This window comes from Pyrenophora tritici-repentis, chromosome 4 (assembly GCF_003171515.1).
Source record: "Pyrenophora tritici-repentis strain M4 chromosome 4, whole genome shotgun sequence".
Classification (NCBI taxonomy): Eukaryota; Fungi; Ascomycota; class Dothideomycetes; order Pleosporales; family Pleosporaceae; genus Pyrenophora; species Pyrenophora tritici-repentis.
The window spans coordinates 2,081,189-2,103,854 of record NC_089393.1 but is presented as its reverse complement, the minus strand read 5'-3'; the positions used below and the strand labels follow the sequence as shown (position 1 = coordinate 2,103,854).

The 22,666-nt window shown below is 51.1% G+C and overlaps 8 protein-coding genes across 8 annotated transcripts; 5 read left to right on the top strand and 3 right to left on the bottom strand.

Annotated features, from left to right (window-relative positions):
* Positions 1–245: 245 nt before the first annotated feature.
* Positions 246–2,981, top strand: PtrM4_095870 (Mito-carr domain containing protein; the record flags this gene model as incomplete). Its single annotated transcript, XM_001934025.2, has 9 exons — positions 246–360; positions 407–486; positions 541–654; positions 704–1,015; positions 1,067–1,398; positions 2,224–2,347; positions 2,403–2,450; positions 2,507–2,734; positions 2,787–2,981. 9 exons carry the CDS (start codon positions 246–248, stop codon positions 2,979–2,981), a joined length of 1,548 nt encoding a protein of 515 aa, XP_001934060.2.
* Positions 2,982–3,789: 808 nt separating this feature from the next.
* PtrM4_095860 (MFS-1 multi-domain protein) lies at positions 3,790–5,264 on the top strand (the record flags this gene model as incomplete). Its single annotated transcript, XM_001934027.1, has 2 exons — positions 3,790–4,760; positions 4,820–5,264. The coding sequence occupies 2 exons, from the start codon at positions 3,790–3,792 to the stop codon at positions 5,262–5,264; spliced, it is 1,416 nt and encodes a 471-aa protein (XP_001934062.1).
* Positions 5,265–6,361: 1,097 nt separating this feature from the next.
* Positions 6,362–8,166, top strand: PtrM4_095850 (FucP, Fucose permease; the record flags this gene model as incomplete). The annotated part of the gene is made up of 3 exons (XM_001934028.1): positions 6,362–6,947; positions 6,997–7,852; positions 7,908–8,166. 3 exons carry the CDS (start codon positions 6,362–6,364, stop codon positions 8,164–8,166), a joined length of 1,701 nt encoding a protein of 566 aa, XP_001934063.1.
* Positions 8,167–9,741: 1,575 nt separating this feature from the next.
* PtrM4_095840 (Trichoplein domain containing protein) lies at positions 9,742–9,924 on the top strand (the record flags this gene model as incomplete). Its single annotated transcript, XM_066107160.1, has 1 exon — positions 9,742–9,924. The coding sequence occupies one exon, from the start codon at positions 9,742–9,744 to the stop codon at positions 9,922–9,924; it is 183 nt and encodes a 60-aa protein (XP_065962828.1).
* A 769-nt stretch (positions 9,925–10,693) lies between these two features.
* PtrM4_095830 (uncharacterized protein) lies at positions 10,694–11,699 on the top strand (the record flags this gene model as incomplete). The annotated part of the gene is made up of 3 exons (XM_066107159.1): positions 10,694–10,915; positions 10,965–11,294; positions 11,373–11,699. 3 exons carry the CDS (start codon positions 10,694–10,696, stop codon positions 11,697–11,699), a joined length of 879 nt encoding a protein of 292 aa, XP_065962827.1.
* A 980-nt stretch (positions 11,700–12,679) lies between these two features.
* On the bottom strand, positions 12,680–17,181 carry PtrM4_095820 (efhand-3 multi-domain protein; the record flags this gene model as incomplete). Its single annotated transcript, XM_066107158.1, has 5 exons — positions 12,680–12,712; positions 12,770–16,494; positions 16,547–16,750; positions 16,804–17,079; positions 17,151–17,181. The coding sequence occupies 5 exons, from the start codon at positions 17,179–17,181 to the stop codon at positions 12,680–12,682; spliced, it is 4,269 nt and encodes a 1,422-aa protein (XP_065962826.1).
* Positions 17,182–18,049: 868 nt separating this feature from the next.
* PtrM4_095810 (uncharacterized protein) lies at positions 18,050–18,970 on the bottom strand (the record flags this gene model as incomplete). Its single annotated transcript, XM_001934030.1, has 2 exons — positions 18,050–18,663; positions 18,718–18,970. 2 exons carry the CDS (start codon positions 18,968–18,970, stop codon positions 18,050–18,052), a joined length of 867 nt encoding a protein of 288 aa, XP_001934065.1.
* A 1,428-nt stretch (positions 18,971–20,398) lies between these two features.
* PtrM4_095800 (uncharacterized protein) lies at positions 20,399–21,934 on the bottom strand (the record flags this gene model as incomplete). Its single annotated transcript, XM_066107157.1, has 1 exon — positions 20,399–21,934. The coding sequence occupies one exon, from the start codon at positions 21,932–21,934 to the stop codon at positions 20,399–20,401; it is 1,536 nt and encodes a 511-aa protein (XP_065962825.1).
* Positions 21,935–22,666: the final 732 nt, after the last annotated feature.

Below are 22,666 nucleotides of genomic sequence, written 5' to 3'. Positions count from 1 at the left end.
CTGATGAGGTTGTCAAAATGGCGTAATCCCCAGGATTCCGGTGTTGAGGGGACTTGGCGGGGCGACACCGGACTTTGAATTCGCTTCCCCGACGAACTTTTTTTCCAAGTGGGCTTTCCAGGATCCGCAGAGCTGCTTATCTCCAGCTGCCGTTCTTCGCTGCTAAGTACCCCAATTGCTTTGCGCTGCTGTTCCCTCTTTCACCTCCTTCTTCTCGTAACCCTCTTTCCACACTTCGTTTCAAAATGACGCCATCACCTTCGGAAGCGGTAGCGAAAGTTGCGCAGGCTGCTGCCGGCACCGAGTCGTCAGCAAAGGTGTACAAGAGAGAGTCCAACACAGCCAGAGTACTGGGAGCAGGTACATAGACCCTGAATGATTTCAATTGCATGTCTAACAAAAGCAGGATGTGCGGGAATTGCAGAACTCATGGTGTTCCACCCTGTAGACACCACAGCGAAGCGACTGATGAGCAACATTGGCAAGGTGCGCCACGATACTACACCCCACTACGATCGCGTCTGACTGGAAATGACATAGATCGAATCCGCATCACACTTGAACAAGGTTGTCTTTAGGGACGCGGCTTCGGCCTCCGTCTCTGGCCGATTCCTCTCTCTGTTCCCTGGTCTCGGATACGCAGCAGCCTACAAGGTAGACTCTATGTTCTTGAGCGGGATGATACACGGACTGACAGTACCAGATCCTTCAACGTGTGTACAAGTTCGGTGGACAGCCGTTTGTCCGAGACTACCTTGCTCAGCACCACGGCGGAAGCTTCGATCGCGCATTCGGCAAGGGTAATGGCAAGGCTATCATGCACGCGACTGCTGGTTCGATTATCGGTATCGGTGAAATCGTCCTCCTGCCTCTCGACGTACTCAAGATTAAGCGACAAACAAACCCCGAAGCTTTCCGCGGACGTGGGTTGATCAGGATCATCTCAGACGAAGGATTCGGACTATACCGTGGTTGGGGGTGGACAGCGGCACGTAACGCACCAGGCTCGTTTGCGGTATGTTCAGACACTCTCGCTAGGCACAGGCCAAAACTAACGACGTATTAGCTGTTCGGTGGTTCCGCCGTAGCCAAGGAGTACTTGTACAAACTCACAGACTACAACTCGGCATCATGGTCGCAAAACTTTGTCGCGTCCATCGCCGGTGCCAGCGCATCCCTCGTCGTCTCTGCTCCTCTTGATGTCATCAAGACCCGTATCCAGAACAGAAACTTCGAGAACCCCGAGAGCGGCTTCCGGATCGTGTCCAACATGATGAAGCACGAGGGTCCCACTTCCTTCTTCAAGGGCCTGACACCAAAGCTGCTCATGACTGGCCCCAAGCTCGTCTTCTCCTTCTGGTTGGCACAAACGCTGATCCCTGCATTCGGAAAGATTATGTAAAATTGCGTTGGATCTGTGCTGATGATAACTGTATTATATGGGAAGCTTGGGGTTACAGGTGCTTTATATTTGGCAGGCTGGGCTACGTCCAAGGCAACGACGTGCGAAGAGCGCATACTAATGCGAACGAACTACACATTCTCCATTCCACTAGCGGTTAGTTTGCCTGCTTGTGCACACGTGAAAGTGAAACGGTGATGCGATGTATCCAAGACTTGGGTGGTTGTCACGTGAATATACCGATGACACCCCTCAACTGTGGCTGACTGTCTGACTGTGATTCACTCGGTGTGCCAACCGATCTACTACTAAAAGTCAGACGTCAGACAATGGTGATAGTTAAGCAAGTCCAGTGGCCTTTGCCGAAGCAAGTTAGGGCCAGATAGGTAACCGTGGGTGCATGTGAGAGGTTCCCTGGCGCGACGGGCTAAGGTAACTTGTGACCACGGGTTTGGGGCTGAATGCCAAGCTCCTTCACACCTGGGATCCACGCAGTGCACTTCGTCGACCTCTACATCAACCTCGTCCGCACCCGACGACGCACTATATACAACGACTTCTGCCTCGGATCAAACCGCTTACGAACACCTTCTTGCCTTTTACATTTTCGAACCCCCGCAACACCGCCGACATGAATCCTGAGTGGTACGTAACCTCCCGCGCAACATCCACCGCCACAGGCCGAGGAACAACGACGTCAGATGTGCTTCTAGAGCTATGCTAACCCGAGATTCTACAGAGTACTGCCTCTAAAATGTGCAGCTCCGGCGCTGTACATGAGCTCGACAAAGACCCCCCGCTGACGGTGCGCTGCATAATAGATACGACTACCTCTTCAAGCTACTCCTTATCGGTGACTCTGGTGTCGGAAAGTCCTGCCTGCTGCTGCGTTTCGCAGACGACACATACACAGAGAGCTACATCTCCACCATCGGTGTCGATTTCGTACGTTTGCCGGGAGACTTGCCTCAAAGCTTGCGCCTAATCTAATTCGCACCAGAAAATCCGGACCATCGAGCTCGATGGCAAGACGGTGAAGCTACAGATTGTAAGTATACCGGCAAAATGTAGCGGTTAAGGGCGGGTACTAACAGCCTCCTACAGTGGGATACCGCCGGCCAAGAGCGTTTCCGCACCATCACATCTTCGTACTACCGTGGCGCCCACGGCATCTGCGTCGTCTACGATGTGACCGACATGGACTCATTCAACAACGTCAAGCAGTGGCTGCAGGAGATTGACCGATACGCTACAGAGGGCGTCAACAAGCTGCTCGTAGGCAACAAGTCCGATATGGCGGACAAGAAGGTTGTCGAGTACACCGTGGCCAAGGTACGTCCATTCTATCATTTCCAAACCAAGCATCATTTAACAAATCCGTTAGGAATTTGCAGACAGCCTCGGCATCCCCTTCCTCGAGACGTCCGCGAAGAGCGCCACCAACGTCGAGCAAGCTTTCCTCACCATGGCCCGCCAGATCAAGGAGCGCATGGGTACCACAACCGCCAACACGAAGCCCACAGTCCCCATCGGGCAGGGCCAAGGCGTACAGAGCGGATCGGGTGGCGGCTGCTGCTAGAGAAGAAGGGAACAATTGAATGTGTCGGGAAACGTACAAGCGTCCAAAGACAAGCGACACAAGGCGTCGGTTCTCGAGTTCCGATCTCTATATGCGATTGCGGATGTGGTGCGGTACTACTATAATGCTCACTGATACATGACCGTCATGTCTCTCCCATTCGTCATCATCTCCACGTCTTTGTCCTTGTCTATGTGTGGCATGGCGACGCGACTCGCTTAGAATGGGGGCTTTCGTTTGGATTTTCGGGATATGCCCGTGTCTGCATTACAATTTGTCGTGGCCGCTAGGTCTCTTTCCTTCGGAGTCTTCTAGGTGTTCTTAATGTGGGCAAATACTTTATCTCCCAGTCCCCTATGCTATTGACTTGTGAATTCGTGCACAATCACTCGTCAGAACTAGTGACAATGCACACGTGATGCAAATGGACTATAAGGCTGCTAAGTAGAGGGGTACCATCGTCATAATGTTGCTTGATTCAGCGTATTGCTTTTGCTGCGTTGCTTCTGCCACTCAGGGCCTTTGCCGGCCGACAGCCGTGCAGCTTCCTTCCCGCTTTCGGCAAAATATTGGCGCTGACATATGACGCCGATACATACCAGGCCTCCCATCTAGGCAGACAGCCAAATATACTTCGCCAAGCATGCTCATGTCGATACAAAAGATTCCTTCGACTGCAAAGACAATCGCAATGTCCTGATCTTTCCTTAACCACCCGAGGACACCACAAGAGTCTTTCGCTCGCCTTCTCCGACACACGCCCGGAAATACGAGTCCAGGCCCATTATCAGCACCCTAGTCTTGGAACATGTCATCCGGAAATGTCATTGGCAAAGCAGCAACATGGCTCGCTCATGAACTCGGTCTTGCAACAATGAGACATGCAGGCAAAGATGTCTACATCATCATTCTGGCACGATACATCCGACTCGCCGCCTATGGTGCCGTCGCACTCATTCTAGCACTTTTCTTCCAAGAGCAGGGATTCTCAGATGAGCAGATAGGGCTTTTCATGACATTGACCTTGTTGGGAGATGTGCTCATCAGCCTGCTCTTTACGCTTATTGCGGATACACTTGGACGTCGCCGCATTCTACTACTAGGCGCTGTGTCGATGGCGATATCTGGCGCTGTGTTTGCGACCACCAGCAACTATGTTGCACTACTTTTGGCTGCCATTGTTGGTGTGATTAGTCCGAGTGGAAACGAGATTGGTCCATTTAGAGCGGTTGAGGAGTCGACGTTAGCGCACCTGGTGGCCGAGGACAAGAGATCAGACGTATATACGTGGTACGTCGTTTTGGCTGTATTGGGAACTTCGACTGGATTAGCGATTGGTGGTGTAGCAGTCGATAGCTTGCAGGCAATTGAGGGATGGTCAGATCTGGATGTGTATCGCACTATCTTTTGGATCTATACAGGTGTTGGCGTGGTCAAGGCTCTAATGACAATTTTCCTGAGCCGGAAGTGTGAGCATGACGACTGGAACGAGAATCACCATAGCACTGCTGAAGCTGAGCCACTGCTGAATGGCAACGGTAATGCCGAAAGTTCGGATACAGCACTGGTAGAAGCCCCTGCGAAACCAAAGAAGAAGCTCTGGGACTCTGTCAGCACAATCTCAAAGCCGAGTCGCGTTGTGCTTGTCAAGCTCTGTAGCTTGTTCTTCCTCGACTCGCTCGGCTCTGGAATGGTGCCGTTCAGTCTAATCAATTACTACCTGGAGCGCAAGTTCGATCTAGCAAAGGGAACGCTAGGCGGTATCATGTCCGCAACTTGGTGAGTCGCCGCTCTGGGTAAACGTCGGTAGCTCGAACGATTGACTGATTGATGGATAGGTTTGTCTCAACGATTGGCAATGTCTTCGCGTCTAGTGTGGCCAAGCGCATCGGCTTGATTCAAGCCATGGTCTTTACCCATCTCCCCTCTTCCGTCTTCCTAGCCCTTCTCCCCGTACCGTCCGGCCTAGCACCTACCATTTGTCTCCTAGTAGGCCGTTCAATACTCAACTCCATGGATCAAGCGCCTCGATCGGCCTTTCTCTCCATTGTTGTCTTGCCCGAGGAGCGAACAGCGGTAATGGGTGTAGTCAACATACTCAAAATTCTGTCTCAGAGCAGTGGGCCAAGCATCACTGGTGTGTTGGCGGGTAGCAACCATTTCTGGGTGGCTTTTGTGGTAGCCGGCAGTTTGAAGGCGGCATATGATCTCTTGCTACTAGCGTTCTTCGGTGGGAGAGTGCAACCAAGAAAGGATGAACCTGAGCAAGTTGAGGCGGAATAAGTGCTGTGTCAGGAGCTGGGGGGTAATTCTCCCCGGCGCGGCTGAATGTGCGGGGAACTACACGACATGTGTGGGGAAAGACAGCAAATTAGTTTGCGGTGTTCTAGTTGCGCCTCCTCCGTGATTCCTTCCGGATTGGAAAGCTTGTACGATAGTGCACACGCTTGTGAATGGAAGAATAAGGCTAGTGAGCCATATGATGCTGTGGATGCGCTCGTCTCGAGTGGCTGTTAGAACGGCAGTTGGAGTTCTGTCATGCCTTGGCTAGTTGCATCTAGTGCTTGATCCCTAGTTTTCCAACGGCGAATGTGAAGTGCAAACTCTATACCGCTGGAGCGGCCCTTTAGTCTCCGTGTGGAATGTGGAGAGACACAATTTCATGAAGTATTTTTCCCCGCTCACGATGCGCTAGAAGGTTCCAAGAACCGATGGATGGCACCAGAACACGAACACAGCCAAGTGACTGTGAAGGCGCCTCAGGCCTCCTGCCTCGGCAGAACGTCTTGGAGTGCTTGTCCGGGTATCGGAAAGTACGCCGGCATTGCAAAGACGAATACTTGGTGACATTGATCGTTTGTGAAAATGGTTGTGCTGGAGATGCGTCTCTGCGTAGAGACAAAGCCATCGTTAGTCCGACAGCCAATTCTCCGATCATCAGCACCTTGACATGTTGGCTAAGAGTGAGCCATGCACGTTTTGTGCACAAGGTTCTGTCAACGGTAACCCTCCCGAGAATTCAGCACCAGTCACGATGGGCTTACCAGACCGAGCAGGTGGGCATATTCCCCCATCCAATCACGTTCCGCCTCCGCCGCAGGAGATGAAAGCTCCACTTGTCTGCACGCGACCAAGACCCTGGTCCGCGCTACAGCTACGCTTGTCCCAAACGATGCCCTAGACCCCGCAAAATTTTGTGCTTAAAGGCCGTCTTCAATGTCCCTTACCACCCAAAGCTACGGTCAGCCATTTCCCCAGGTTCTTTGCTTTGCTTTTAGTTGAGAGAGCAAGTGGAGCGGTGCTGCTGTCCCCACAATCCTCCTAACGCAATTCAGAGGATCGCCATCGGTCCGATTGGCGACAAAAACAAGATACACAACATGGCTGAAGAAAAGGACATACAGCCCTCCGGTGCTCCTCCAGTGGACCATGATGCCGACCATGAGTTTGAACACAAACGCGCTGCCGACAGGATTGTCAACGATGCGCGACTTGCATCCGACAAGGAACGGAAGATGACCCTGATGCAGGGTATCAAACTCTATCCAAAGGCGATTGGGTGGTCTGTCTTGATTAGCACATGTATCGTCATGGAAGGCTACGATGTCTGTCTGCTCAACAACTTCTTCGGCTTTCCTCAATTCAAGCGGAAATACGGCGAACAGCTTCCGGACGGATCGTGGGAAATTCCGGCACCATGGCAGGCAGGACTATCAAACGGAGTCATTGTGGGCGAAATCATCGGTTTGTTCTTGAACGGTTGGATTAGCGAGTCTATTGGGTATAGATACACTGTGATGGGGTGTCTAACCTTGATCATTGGATTTACGACAATCTTCTTCACGGCGCAGACGGTTGTACACTTGCTGGTAGCAGAGATTCTGTGTGGTATTCCATGGGGTGTCTTTCAGACGCTTACCATCACATACGCTTGCGAGGTTTGCCCTGTTGCTCTACGTGGATACTGTAAGTCACTTATATAAATTTAACCAAGGACACGAGCTGACGATTCCAGTGACGACGTACGTCAACTTTTGCTGGGGTCTTGGTCAGGTCATCGGAATCGGTGTCATCCGATCCATGGTCAACCGAGATGACGAATGGTCCTACCGTATCCCTTATGCTCTCCAATGGATGTGGCCCGTACCTCTCATCATTGGTGTCGCTCTAGCCCCCGAATCGCCATGGTGGCTTGTCCGCAAAGGCCGACTGGAAGAGGCGAAGAAATCGCTTCTCCGGCTCACTAGTCTGGACCGCGAGACTGATTTCGATGCTGATGAGACGATTGCGATGATGGTGCACACGACTGCGCTTGAAGAGCAGATCACCCAAGGAGCAAGCTACTGGGATTGTTTCAAGGGTACCGATCTACGTCGAACAGAGATTGTTTGCATGGCATGGGCGATGCAGAACTTGAGTGGCAACGCTTTCTCTGGATACTCATCCTACTTCCTTCAACAGGCCGGTCTACCAGCATCAACATCCTACGATTTCGCCATGGGACAGTACGGCATCAACATGGCCGGCGTATTCGGCGCATGGTATCTGATGAAGCTTGGAATTGGACGACGAACACTATACCTTGCCGGTCTCTGCGGTCTCTGCGCCATGCTATTCGTCATGGGCTTCCTCGGCCTGGTACCAGATTCTCAACGCGAGAAGGGCGCCATGGCAACGGGATCTATGATGATTGTCTGGGCCATGTTTTACCAGCTCACAGTCGGTACCGTATGCTACTCGCTCGTCGCTGAACTCTCAACCCGTCGTCTCGCTATCAAGACCGTGGTTCTCGGTCGCAACCTCTACAACGTAATCGGTATCATCACCGGCGTCCTAACGCCCTACATGCTCAACCCTGGAGCCTGGAACTGGTAAGCCACCCCACCTTTACAGCTCCATATTCATTCGCTAACAAACTTTCCACAGGGGTAACTACGCCGGTTTCTTCTGGGGTGGTTCCTGCTTCCTTAGTATCGTATACACATACTTCCGATTGCCTGAACCGCGTGGCCGCAGCTTCGCCGAGCTGGACCTGCTGTTTGAGAAGAATATTAGCGCACGCAAGTTTGCAAGCACGCACGTGGATGTGTTTGCGGATACGCATGTTGAGGGCACCGCTGTGTTTGACAGGTATGAAGAGAAGGTTGATGCTGCTGTGAGAACTGAGTCTATTGCTGCCGCATAATGTGAAGGTTTAATGACAAGAGATTTATAGGGTGCGATGTCATAATGATGATGGGTGGTGATGAGGATATCTTTTTGTATATGAGAGAATCTGATGTACTTTTGGTGATGAGGTTATGGGTGTCTAATAATGTTATACTATTATATCATGGTTTGGTTGTTTCCGGAGTTCAGCTGCCGTCTGGGATGGGTCGCGCCAAGCCAAAAGCAACTCATAGTCAGCAAACACCTTCAGGTCAACCAAATTTAACTGTATCGCGACCACAGCTGGTGCGCCAACCAACACGGAATGGGCCGCGATACGACTCAGATACCAAGTCGTTACTTACCGGTTTCGTCCCGACTTCGCCCAAACCCACTCTCCGTACGTTACCCGCTTGTGTTCGCTGTTCGCGCAGCGCGCTTGCCGGTAATCCAGGTGCAGGGTGATAGATTGCTGCTTTAGCGCTAGCTAAGATTATCTTGATGTGTTGATTGGTTTCGCCATACTAGTCAGGGTGTACTAGTCATCTCACCGTTCTTCTCCTCCAGGATTTACTCTTCTGCTTTCTCCACCACCCTTCCTCAGACCATCAATTGGAACAGCTTTACGTTGACCACGCAGGGGAGGCTTTCGCAGCATTGCCAACATCGCACGAGGGATACCAATTGCTGCCTTTATCTATCGGTGACTATGGCTGACGAAGTTATGGTGGACGCAAATACGGCTATTCAAGATGAGGCTAGACGACGTTTTTTGCAACAACGGAGGCACAGAATAGGGGATCGACCAAAAAAAAACGGTACATGCTCAGCACGCGCTGTGTTAACAATCAACTGACCAAAGCCTACAGACCCACGGCTACTCCTAAAATGCGCCACCAAGCAGTGCTGGCTTCAATCACTGCCAATCAAGAGCGTCGTTCAATTGCCTGTGCCTTCGATAGAAGGAAGATGCCCCAAGAAGTCAGGGACATGATCTACGAACATATCATAGGGCCCTATGATCGATTGATATTATGGAATGTAAAGGTTGACCCAGACCGTGCTTCGCCGGAAGATTCACTTTACCGACGTTCGGAGTGCGCTTTCATGCTCCCAGATAGCTACATCATGGACCCACATGTAGTTGGTGAGAATGTAGCGAGAGATATCGCGAATGCTTAATATCCTCGAGATGCTTAGAAAGACGGTATACGACTTACTCTATACTGGGAAAGAGAAAAGAGTCGAGGTTTGGCAGTACAACTACCATGGCTCGTATGTAAAAGCTCTCCAGTATGGAGGGTCGCGTCTGTCAGGATGCAGTAGAGACCATGGGAAATCTACGGCTCACAGAGACTTGACCCGATACATGAATCCGATGTTCAGGACATGGCCGGAAAACGACTTCTTTCAAAAGTCAAAGGAAGAGTGGACCAATGTGAGTTGCTTTCTCCATCCCAACTTTGGCCCTTGAGAAGGATGTACATGATCACGCACAGCTAACAGCTGACAGGAAAAGAGATATGATAGTGCAACGGAGTTTACAAAGCATTGAATATTTCCTATAAAGGAAAAGCCAGCCCCCAAAGTAGTAGAAAGAAATGACGAGGATATGGAAGATGGAACGGACTATGGCTCTGAGTCGGAACGCGAGCACCAAATATGCATGCTAGTCCGGGAAATGGAAGAGCAGGCGCAGAAGGAACGCGAAAGGAAAGAACAAGAGAGATTAGCAAAGCTGGACCCCGTTGTTGAGCTTGAGAAGAAGATTCGTGAGAAGCTCCGAAGCCGTTAGGGTAGGGAACATGCACTTCAGGGCTTTGACTACGATACCGAGGATGCACTTGCGCCTCAACTTAGAGAACATCGGCGACTGCGAGCTGAATTCTACGCAGAAAAGCATGAGGCGAGGATACAACGCCTCAAGGATGCTCGAATTGACATTGACCATATGATTGCTGCGGGGATAGACTGGATGACCGAATGCCCAAGATTGAGCCTGAATTGCACCTGTTGTGTCAGGTGCAACAAAGAAGAACTACCGAGTTTAATCGACTTTACATCTCAAGAACAAAGCCTCCCAGCTTCCTCTTCTACACACTTTCAAAAATCTTCTCTTCCCAGCTTCATGTCTACTCTTGGGCTCGCAGCCATCATGTATCGTGAAGCTCTGCATTGGGCGCGATTAGAAGCTGATTTCCCACGTCATCGAAACATTGCATTGCGAACCTACTATGGCTTCTCAATCTCCCTCACACTATCAGTAGTCAAATGAGATGTAGGTGTGTGACGCCGGAATTGTAAGACTTTTACTGATAAATTTGTGCAATAGCGGGGTTACTGCTGCTGCTGCTGCTGAACAAAGCCAGAGCGCCGTAGTACCAACAGTCGCCTATGACAAGGATAGACACTTTGCCTATGAATACCTTGTCCAGAGAGGAATGATTTCGGAGCTCAGGAACAGAATATATACCCACCTTGTGGCTCCAACAGGGCATATAGGAGCCGGCTCTGAAGAATGGCCCTATGACCGCGACCTGAACCCAAGATGTATGGGCGAAGAAATGGCGTTGGAAATAGCGCAAGAGTACTACTCCCAGAATCACTTTACGTGTTATGACTTCAAGAGTCTGAGTCGTCTACTTCAAGCAGACCCGTTCAAACTTGGTATAAAGCCAGCCGAGCTTGTCCGGAATCTGACTGTCTGGATCCGTTTTTCGGAAAAGCCAACTTGGCAAGAAGAAACAGATGAAGAAATTGAACGGGAGTCGTACGAAGACCACGAAGTGATGCAGTTGGAAATGATTCACAAGCTCATGCAGCTACTAACTACAGCTTCTACTCGAGGGGACGGAGAACAAAAGACCGGCTAATGTCTACATTCGCTTAAAAACGGACTTCACAAAGAACTTAAGCAAAGTGCTTTTTCCACTCGATACAGAGCGACAAATGTTGAACATCCTCGAAGCGCTCAGATCGACCGCATATGACTTCATTCACGCAGGCAGCAGATTTGAAATCTGCCATTACAACTTCGATGAGCACGAAATAGGCGCCGATCCAAATGGCATAACCTACAGGTATCTAACACACTACCAGGACCCTGTGTGGAGGAAACAACCAGACAACAACATGTTCCAGATGACAAAGGAGGAATGGCTCAAAGTACGCCCTTCCTCCCTATCTCCCCTCCCTCTTCTTTTACACCTAAAACACACAGCTCACTAAACACCGCCAAACCAGGAAAAAGCACAAGCGACTCCAGGGAGTCCTAGATACCACTACATCCCTCCCCACGTCAACAGAATTATCCCGATAAACGACGCGCAAGCACGAGCGCCAAAGGCCCCTATATACCACTACGTTCCTCCTCACATCGACACAACCAACCCGATAAGCGGAGCGCGTCTCCTCACCCGCATCGAGAAGCGATGGGCAAAAAAGTCCCTAATGCAGGGATTCGATTATGAAATAGATTATGCGGCGCTTTCGCCAGAAGCTTGGAGGAAACAAGTTGAAGAGGAAGATTGGTGGCGTGATTTACATGCTCCTCTGAAATGCAATGCCTAGATCAGCGATGATATTTTGGGATAATAGTACGGATGGGTATGATAGCATGGATAAGGAGGATTGAGAAAGGGCTGTACTAGTGGATTGGACTGTTTATCCTCCTTGATATTCTACAGTTTATTTGGTATGCGAGTCCTAAGTTGGTTTCTTATCGAGATCTTAGGCGGAAATATACACACTGCTTATGAGTGTACCTGAGTGAAATTGATGTCTAGGTATGATTTGGCGATACAGGTGTTTGTAACGTTAGTACAAGAAAGTAGTTAAAGTTCTCTCCCGGCATTCTGTGCTTGTTACAACTACACCTAAAGGACTTAGCATGACCGACTCTTTGACTTATAGAGTATAAGTGTATACTACTAAGGATAACGTGGGGTTAAAGAGTTCATTGGGTGCGTGTCTTTTCTACAGCGGTGTAATGCAAGGAGCTAGGTCAAGAAGCCTTAGTGAATCACATCATCATCTCCAACAAAACCACAAAACAAGCATAAGTTACAGGATTATATTAAGTGGGAGCAGAGTATATGCACCGAACAGTCCTGCAAAAACACACACAATAAAAAAGCGCTTCAAACGCAATTCCCTCATCCCACTCTCCCCCAACCCAATCTGACCCAGTCCAAGCCAGATGAAACCCAAAAGCTGTCTCAAGGCTAAGAACACCATCCATACGACAAGTGAATGAAGGTTTTTCACTACAAGAGGAATGGTAAGAAGCAGACAAACAAAACAATACACCAAAAAGACGGGAGAGACATACAGAAAGAGACAGTTAGGTCGCAACAAAACCGAGAGAGTGCAAGTAAAACAAGAACAAAGAGAAGAGCCAACGAATCAAGGGTATGAAGATTGGCCGGGGGTGGCGGGCAGGCTATGCTAAACATATGTACTCATACAAGACAAGAGAGCGATTTCGAAGGAGGGAGGTATAGAGAAGTTGCGTCGATTGTATGTGTGGGCTCGTTGTGATAAACACGCTATTACTGTCCACCAGAGGCCAAGTGGTCGGCAGCCTGTAATGTGCGTTAGTATAGAGTCTATTGTTTCAAAAGCAATGTCATTTCGCTTACCTTGTTGATATCATAGTCGTACTTCTCGAGCGCAGAGAGAGCCTCGTTACGTCCATAGCCCATACCAGTCAACTTCTTGAGGATGGGGTCGTCATGTTCGGTTCCAGAGCTGATGGCACGACCAAGCGAAGGCATCTGAGGCGATAAGGTTTGAGATTTGGCAGCATCTTCGTTATCAAGGGTGTCAAAGACGGACTTTCCAAAGTCTGTTGACGCTTGTTGCGAGTGCGAACCCTTGTCCGTCTGCGACGCTTCTAGGTTGGAGAAGATGGCGTCCCAGTCTTGAGATGAGGCAGCTGGTTGTGGCTGCTGGGGCTGGCTTCCAAAGGTTTGCGAGAGATGTTCAAAGTCGCTGAAGCTGTCATCACCGCGAGGCTTACCGGTAGGGGTCTGCTGCGAAGCCATGGTGTTCGACTTGGAGGCTGCGGGTGAGTCAAACACAGGGTTGAACTCATCAAGACCTTCCCGGTTCTGGGAAGAGAACATAAAGTCATCATCAACGCGGTCATCTTCTTTGGCATCGGCCAAATCATCAAATCCAGCATCGAAGTCGTCATTAAAGGCAGACTTGCCAAGCTGAGGTACATTGGAGGATGGGGATGGGCCCTTGTTTGTTTCGGCACTACCGTATGTCAAGGCAGAGTGGTACTGGTCGGAGGGGACAGTCGATGATGGTGTGTCGAGCGGAGGTGGTGATGTTGTAGCAGACTTGGACGAACCGCCAAAGAGAGCTGCTCCATGGCCACCAGGGGGGTTGAAAGACTTCTCGGGACCTTGCGCGGTGTCAGGGGAACCTGGAGAGGTTGGGTTCTCGCGAGCGGGGAGAAGGCCACCAAATTCTGGAGGGAATTGGTTCGACCCGGTCCTTGTCTGGTTTACACTAGACTCGTAGGTTGGCGGAGACTTTTGCGCGCCGGGAGAAGGCAAGCCACTCATGTTGGAGTCCAAGCGAGTGGTTGGTGGTGGAGCCCTGTAAAGCTCGTCGCTGGAGGCGGTACCTGGCCGCTGCTGTTGCTGAGAGCGCTGCTCTTGCCCAGCGCTGATGCGCTTCTGATTAGGTGATGCAGATGTGAAGTTGTCGTCAAATCCTCGTCCATCGTTGCTGTCGCTGTCATCATCATGAGCCAGGTCTTCAATTGGGGGGAACTCCTTGTTGAATCTGTTGGAGTTGTCGGCAGGTGCGGTTGTGTTAGATGCGGGACCAGTGGTTTGGCGGCTAGGGCCGAAGCCAGCGAAAGCAGCGTCAAAGTCGTCCTTTCCTCCACGTGGCTGTTCACCAGAAGTGCTGCCGAAGGGGTCTGCACGGCTGTTGTTCCTGTTGGGGCCACTCATGCCGCTCTCACCGGTTTGGTTCTGTTGTAGCGGCGTGATGGCGTCTCGCGGGAAAGCGCCAGGCACGTCCACACTAGCTGACGGTGCGCCAAAGTTTGAGAATGTATCCATACGGTCCTCAGGCTTGGTAGTTGAGCGCTGAGTATCGCTAGTCACACTGGCCACAGGAGACGCCGAGAAGTTCCGGTTAAACAATGCAGGGTTGAAGTTATCAGTCTCTGTCCTGCCAGTCTCTTGTCGCTCGACAGTGGACTTCTCAGGCACGGGGGTGCCCACAGGCGAAGCCTGCGAAATGGTAGGCGTCTCATTGCCAGGAGCGCCGGGGCCACCGTATCTGCTAGCAGGGGCAGTGGCTCGTACAGAGGAGCTGAATGAATCCGATCGCTGGCCACCTTCTCTCAAGGGCAGAAAGGCAGAGCCGAATTGACGTGAGTCTGGAGGAGCTGGTGGCTCCGCAACACGGGGAGACTCTTGGTAAGATGATAGAGGAGGCGAAGTGGAAGGCGTGGGAACATCAGGGCCTTCAGACGAGCGTACCGACTGGCCTGATGGTACCGAGAAGCTAGGGCCCTGGTTCTCACGGAAGGATACAGAGGGTGCAGTGCTCTGAGGGGTACCAAACGAGCCGAAGACGCTATCAAAGTCCTTGTGAGGTCCCTCGCGCGCAAAGCCAGACGGTGACATGGTGTTCTCGGTAGCAGGTTGAGGCGTCTTACGGAAAAATGGGTTGGTGCTCTGGCTTGTCGTGGAAGCTGCGGGACTGACTACAGCAGGTGTTTGGATTTGAGGGCTTCGTACGCCTTCCTCATGAGACTTGGACAAGTCGTTCATCTCATTCTTGATCTTATCGCGCTCGCCCTCGTTAGTAGCAAGCTGCTTCTTGTTGATCGCAACCATACCCTTCTGCTGGCGGGCATCATTCCTCATCTTGTCTAGTTGCGGGCGTAGCTGGCCAATTTCAGCGTTTAGTTGACGAATGCGTTCTTTCAAGTTGTTGTTCTCGCGCTGGTCCGCTTCAAGTTGGCCTCCCACCTGGCGGTGCTGGTTCTGGAGATCCTGGTACATGCCCTCGATATTCACAAGGTCCACCTGCAGCTTTCGAGTCTCCGTGCGAGAGGCGGCGAGACGATCCTCCAAAGCTTTAACCGCCTTGACCTCCTGGTCGAACTGAGTTTTGAATTGCGAGAGACGAAGCTCAAGGTCGCGCTTCTGGGTAGTGACGCTGTTGAGATCACTCTCAGTGGCTGTCTTCTTGTTTTGGACTTCCTGCATTTGATTCCGTAGGGTTGTCATCTGGTTGGACATATTGGCTAGATCAGTAGAATCTTGCGTCAGTTTCTTGTTGAGCTCAGCATCAGTCTCTCCGCCCAATAAGTCGTCCATTGCAGATGGTGTCGAAATTGCGTGTGCGCCAGAGGTACCGGACTGGCCTGTAGAGTGTGCCGTAAGGGTTTGACCAAAAGAAGAGCTAGGCATAAACGGCTTAAAGGTGGAAGCGGGGTTGCGCGGTTGCGGCTGGAATGGAGAAGTGGACGAAGTTGGCTTGCTCCCGAAAGGATCGCTCTCGAAGGGCTTGCTGAAAGTGGCAGAACCACCTGTCGATTGCGGCTGCTGGGGAGCTGGTACTGGCGCAGAGAAAGCATCTAAACCAAAGAGATCATCGGCAGCAGACTTGGGAGCACGAGGCACTGGGGGCGGAGGTTGAGGGGCTGTGACTGGCATTGCCTGATTGGCGGGGGTCCGTAGGCTCGGAGGGATCAAACTAGGCGGTAGCGTTGTGGGAAGTTGGTCTCCTTTCCGTTGCTGGCGAATGAGATACATGGCGACTGCGAACTCGTCCTTGGACAACTGTCCCTCCGAGTTGATGTCTGCAAGGTCCCATATTCCTGCAAGTACATCTTCTGGTAGACCAGAGTCACTGAAGAAGCGCACTGCCTGGTCTCCAGTGATGAAACCTCGGCCCATGGTATCCACTCCCTTGAACAGATTGTCGTACGAGGCCTTCTCTTGCGGGCTGATCAACCAGTCGCTACCGGCGGGTTGGGGAGGTGGGGGTGGCACTCCAAATGGCTGGCGTCCGAGCGGACTCGATTGTCGTGGCACATTCTGCTGGCCGCTGAACTGACGTGGAATGGCCATGGATTGATCTGGACGTCCTCCTGGTGGGGGTTGGAGTTGCCCTCGACGAGAGGCGGCTTCGTACAGGCCTGGAGGTAGGGCAGTAGGGAGGGCCTTCATGTTGCCTGTTCGGTACGAGGCTAGCATGTGCATGGCGATGATGAACTCGGTCACGTTGAGGGCCCCGCGCTGCTCGGTGTCGGAGAGGTTCCATATGCGACCGAGGACTTCGTTGGGTAACCGCGCCTTTTCGAAAATCTCTTTTGCGTTCTCGCCTGGTGAAGATTAGTATAGTCGGAAACCGAGGGCGTACAGAGCAAATCGTACCAGAAAGCACGCCATTGACGGCGCCAGACTTTTCGAACAAGCCTGCATACTCGGCAGCTTTGGCAGGTACTAATGGCGGCACGCGGATTGGGCCGTTTCCGCTCATTTGAGGTTGTATGGAACCTGTGGGTTGTGGGGAGAAGCTGGGGGCGGCGGGAGGGGCGGACGGGATACTCAAGCCCTCGAATTTAGGCAGCGGCGCGGCTACACAAGAGTCAGCATAGCCACACGTATGGTGACAATCGCAAAGGGCTTACGTCTAAACGCCAGCTCGGGCGCAGGATCTCGGCCTGCCTGGTAGTGTCCGATGAGGCGCAGGACCTGGCAGAAGCCCGCCATGGTCAACAGACCGCGGTTCTCCGTGTCTGCAATCTGCCATATTTCACCTAGTACGGCTGGTGCGAGCTTGGTGCGCTCAAAGAACTTGACGGCAATCTCGCCGGTTATGACGCCCAGCTTCTCTGTGTCGGCCTGCTGGAACAGATACTGGAACACACGCTTCTCCTCTGGCGTCAGGTTGAGGATGGGCTGGTCTGCGCCGCATTAGCTCGAGATTACCCACAAACACCTGGCTGAAGAAGCAAGCAGGTAGGTAGTGACATACTCAATTCCCCGCTTTGCGAGGGGTCCGCCATGGCTGTGGACTGTCAAACAATGGGGGGTTCAGAAGACGACGAGGCAGCAGCCTGGGGCAAAGAGGCTGATGCTGCCGTGTAATGGCGCGCGCGGGGAAGCTGTAGGCGGCCGTGGGATCTCGGTTGGAGGAGGCTAGCAGCAATTTGGAAGAGCGTGTACGCGACGAGTCCTCCAGACGTACGTCAACAAGGGGGTCACGTTCCGGGTCACGGTGAAAGTGAAGGGTAGCAATGGTGTTGATTGATAGTCGAGGTTGGAGTTGGAGCTTCATCCTCGTCGTCGCGGAAGCTACTCTGGTGCTAGTGGGTGTGGTCGGTGCTCTCAATCCATCCTGCATCCTGCATCCGCCAACTCATCATTGGGCCCGACGCACGGCAGCTGTCAACCAAATCCTGTGCGAATCACCCATCCACTCATTTGGCTGCACATGCGCCGCCTCCGCTAACATGTACAGCTGGCTGCAGAAAGCCGCTATCTGCAGCCACTGGCTCATCACTTTGTCTAAGACATACGCAATCGCACAAGCACGTGTCAGGCTGAAGTGCCAGCCTAGGCCCAGGCTTCCATTAGTGGCTACTACTACTACTACTACTACTACTACTACTACTACTACTACTACTACTACTACTACTACTACTACTACTACTACTACTACTACTACTACTACTACTACTACTACTACTACTGAGTCTGTTTCCAGCCCGAACTGATCTCAAAATGAGCATGCAGGCTAATTAGTGGCTCAATACTAGCTACAAGGAAAACGCAAAACTCAATCAAGTGGTAGGGTATCAATTGTTGTACACTGGTCTACGTCATGTCTTCGTTGTTACATGTGTTGTACAGGCCGAGTTGTGAAGCAACTACTCATCGCCGCTCGGTGCGCCCTCTATCGTTCTTCTCCCGCCAGCACTTGGCAAACGCCAGAGTAGGGCTGGCCTCTTCGCGCCTCCCCCACGCCCGTCCTAGCAGCCAGTCCGTGACGCTAATGACCTTTGCCGTTCTATCCCAATGCTGGCCCTCCTCTGTATGCTCGATAATGTGGTTTAGAATCCGTCCTTCCTCGTCAAACTCGAACTTGAACAGCCCGGTAAACTCCTGCTGTGGTCGTTTCGAGCCCCCGACAATACTTGTAATCTTTGACACCACGTCGCTGACCTGTCCGCTTTCCTTTTCAGACTTGCATGTTTGCCATTTGACAATCAACTTTTCGTTGCGTATATTGCTTGCAGACGGTGATGTCCCGTTCTTGATCATGCGCTCAGATAATATCTTGAGCTTCACATTGCCAAGTACAGGCATCTGGCCCCATGCTACTGGTGCCGTCCATAGCGCAGCTGCATATGAAAGTTTCCCGCTTACCGTGGGCAAGTGCGGGTGCGTCGAGGGGAAGAGGTGGAGGCTTATGTGTGGCGAGAGAATGTCTTGAGGTAGCGGCGATATTAGCAGCGTTGGGAGGCGATCATGTAGCACTCTTATAGCTGCCATTGCGTTAGCGACACAATCCTATTTTCTTTCATCTTATCTTGGCTTACTGTTTCCCAGCTTCAAGTTGCGCTCGTTCGAGCGCGCCTTCTCGCACTCATCGAGCTCCGGATATGAGCATGGCGACGAGCTCGTAAACCAGTGCCGTGAGACTGATGCTTGCCTAACGCCGACGTCGGTAATGGTGCGCTTGTACTGCTTGAGCCCTAGGATCCGGGGCGCTGTGAGCGATCTTTCAACGTGCAAAGTGGAAAGTCGCGGGCGGGCAAAAGTCGAGAAGCGCCGCATCAAACCGCTGGTCATCTGTGTGGATAGGGATATGCGACCATGTGTAGGGATATGGATATTTCAATGCGGGATTGCGGAGGGTGAATCACGCTAGTTGGCCGTACCAGAAGCAACCGTGGGTCCATTGGAAATGCCAGGGTATCGCATCGTGACGTAGCACCGGTCCGAGCACCGGTCCGTAACCCATCACCTAGCCTTCTTGCAGACTTCCTAGACATGCTACTGCGCCACAGACATCACTAGATACTCGACACCCTGTAATTTCCTTGAGCCGCTAACAACACATAATCCTGTAAATCCGCGGCTTAATTGAGATATCCTTATGCTGAGCACTTTGTCTAGCTAGAGCCATCGAGAGCTGCAAACAACTTCTACTCTACTGCAAGGGACATCAGAGAATACTTCTGATATTGTGTCTATACTGGCAATTATCATCTGAGCTCCACACGCACCCGCTCCTGCGTCCAGGTGATTTTCTGCCCAAGGAAATCAATCTCCCCGTAACAGGTTATTGTTTGCAGCAATATATCCAACAGTGGTCGCATAAGCCATCTACGCAGCCATCCTACACAAGATTAGATAATACCCAAAAGTACTTTGTGTGAGTACGTACACATTTATCGTCCCGGCAATAGTCGTATCCATCAGAAAGATCGTAGACATTGCAAATTGAGTTATAATACCCCCCGATTTGTGCGGCTAACCAGTCACAGCTATTGCGCTCCCCTTCTACACAATACTTTCGCTAATTAAGTGAGTTTTGTTCAATACGGTAGCGGGGGTGCTTAGGTGCGGGAGACTTACGTCCACCAAAGTCTCGCAACGATCTCTGCGTCGGCATTCAAGATCCTTTCCAAAAGCTTGCGAGGCAAGAGCAATTAGACTGATGAGATAGATGTTAATTTTGAGTTGATTTTCAGATTTTCATTCCTTGTTTGGGTTCTGAACGAGATAATGTAGCGTATAGTGTGAGAGGTATTATGAGAGTAAGAAATCAGTATTTATCCGTAGAAAAGGACTCTGGAAAGGGATTTCGAGAGAGGGAGACACTTGGGCTTATACAGTATTACTCCGCGATGTACTTGAGCGAAGCCCCACTAGTAGCTAATCGACTATGAATAGGTTTCCAGATGGGGAGATACTCACGTAGGTTCATACCGTATTACACCCGCACTGTCACCGGCCGAAGCCCCACTAGTGGCTGATCGACAACGATTAGAGGTACTATTCGCAGACCATGGCTCGCGGTTCGCAAACAGTGTGAGTGTTATGCAGTGATCGGAATGGTCTGGTCTGGTCTGGTCTGAGGGTACAGACCAGACCAGACCAGGTGCTTACATAAGGACCGGTCCGACCAGACCGGTCCGACCAACAAGACCGCCAAGAATGAGGCTGAAGCAAAGAAGGAAGCCGAGGAAATGTGTTTTACTACTGACTGTCAATCTAGTCGTCTTCGTTCTCACTATCCTCGATATCGCTGTTCCCCTCAGCTTGGGGCTTTCCATACCAGGCCCGGAGACACTCGCACGCTTCTATAATATCTGCCTTCAGCCTACCACGGCGATCGACGATAGTAAGCTTCGCGCTACTAAAAAGACGTTCGCATTCATCCGACATAGGCGAGATCGCAAACATGTCTAGAGCGAAGCGAGCGAGATCTCGTTGGGAGTCGTAGCGAGATAGCCAGTACGCAATAGCCTCATTGCAACCTGCCTCTTCGTTATGAAGCCGGTCAGTAGAGATGTATTGTTCATACAAATCAGTTGTAGAAACTGGAGCGTCTATTCGAATGCGCTTATGTTCCCGCTGGCGATCAAATGCTGGGTCAGGATCTCTCTCCTTCCTGGCTGGTGGTGGCAGCATCTCGACAGGGTACCTTCCCTTATACTCTGTCTCCCAGAGATGCTTCACCGCTAATTGTGCGTTTTCAAACCACCTCTTCTTCTCTTCGTCGCCATGAAGAACCCACTCTTGCCTGAACCATCCCCACTTGCGATATGGATCAAGGATTTGAGCCGCATAATATGCCGGTGGAAGGTCAGTATCTTCAGGGAATCGATTTTGCCAATTCAGCTGCTGATTGTTATAGTACTCAACGCACTTTAACCAAGCAGCATCAGCGCAGCCTTGAAGGTACTTCCATGTAAAGTTGTTATCGTCCTCAGTGTGGATGTCGTGGTAGTGATCCTTCGTCTCGCTTATCTCCCGGAGAAGGCAGTCCAAAGTTGAAAACCAGTCCGCAAGTGACGTCTTCTTACCTTCAGAAAGCAAAGTTGCAGCATAGAAGTCTTTGAGAGCGAGTTCAATCTTTTCAAGCTCAAACCAGTGCTGTCCATCAAGCTTAAAGTTCGCGATCCCTACGGAGCCCTTTCCAGGTACATGACGAGCCGAGAAGAGCTCTAAACGTTCTCGAACATTTAATGCACGTGTAATCGAATAAAACCATGAGTTCCAGCGGGTCGAGTTGTTCTGGATAAGCTCAAGCCCGTCGAATTGCGAAAGATCTCCGCCGATAATAATTGTAGCAAACTCCTCACGCCGTTGTGGAGTAAGCCTGATGTATCGCACCAGGTTGTGAAGACGACCCAAACATCCGAACTTCTTCCAGAGCTCTTCCACCTTCGTATAGTCGCCACGTTGATGATGCTTCTCCAGCTTCGCAAGATACTTCTCACAGTTTCGCCCCATAAGGAACGCCTGGCAACAGAGGTTGATGACATGGCCCAAGCAACGCAGCCGGCGATGACGACGTTGTTTTGACTTCATCCATGGGCAGAGATCCTTGAGTATAAACTCAACAGCGGTATCATTTGCCGAGGCATTATCCAGCATAAAGTATCCAATCTGATCTCCGCTAATGTCGTATTCTTCCAGCAATTCAAGGACCACCGATCCAAGATTCTCTCCAGTATGTTCGCCGTATATACGTCGCATACCTAAAGCGGTAACACGTCGCATGCCGGTAGTATCAATCCACATAGCGACGACGCCTAGGATAGCGTAAGGGTTTGGTGAAGTCCAGAGATCAAAGGAGATAGAGATCCTACTCCGTGAATGGTGTAGGTCCTCCCTAAGCTGTTGCTTCTTCGATATGAATGCATTCATTACCCAGCTTCGGATAGTCTTCGCAGCCTTCGGGAGGTGGTTGAGTAGTGCCGGATTTAAAAAGAGGAGTAGTTCACGAAAGTACTGGTTCTCTAATTGAAAGAAGGCGATATGGCAGTACACAATCCAACGAATTAGAAGCTCTTTAAACTTCTCTACTGACTCCTTCCAGAAAAAGATGCTGGAAGCAGCCCCATCCTTTTGCTGGTCGATTATAGACTTCCGTACAGAACCCTTTCGCTTGATGCCACTCTGGGATCAATCTGGTGCTTCTGTTCCAGGTGATTCCGGATCCTAGAAGTGCCATTGATGACAAACAACTCTTGCTTGCTCTTCCCAACCCTGCACTCATGGCAGTAATACACCTCTTTCTTATCGCTATCTCGAATGTATTGGAGTCCGTACTTCCAGATGTGTGATGTACCTTGACGGAAATCCTTCCTTGCAATTATTGCACGTTTCACGTACGTGATACCGCCCTGCACGAACTCATCTGGAGATTCGTGATATTGAATAGGAGTGGGTGATAGTATAGGGGTGGGTGATGACGTGGGGATAGGAGATGGAGTATTATTATTATATTATTATATTTCCATTAGAGTCCTG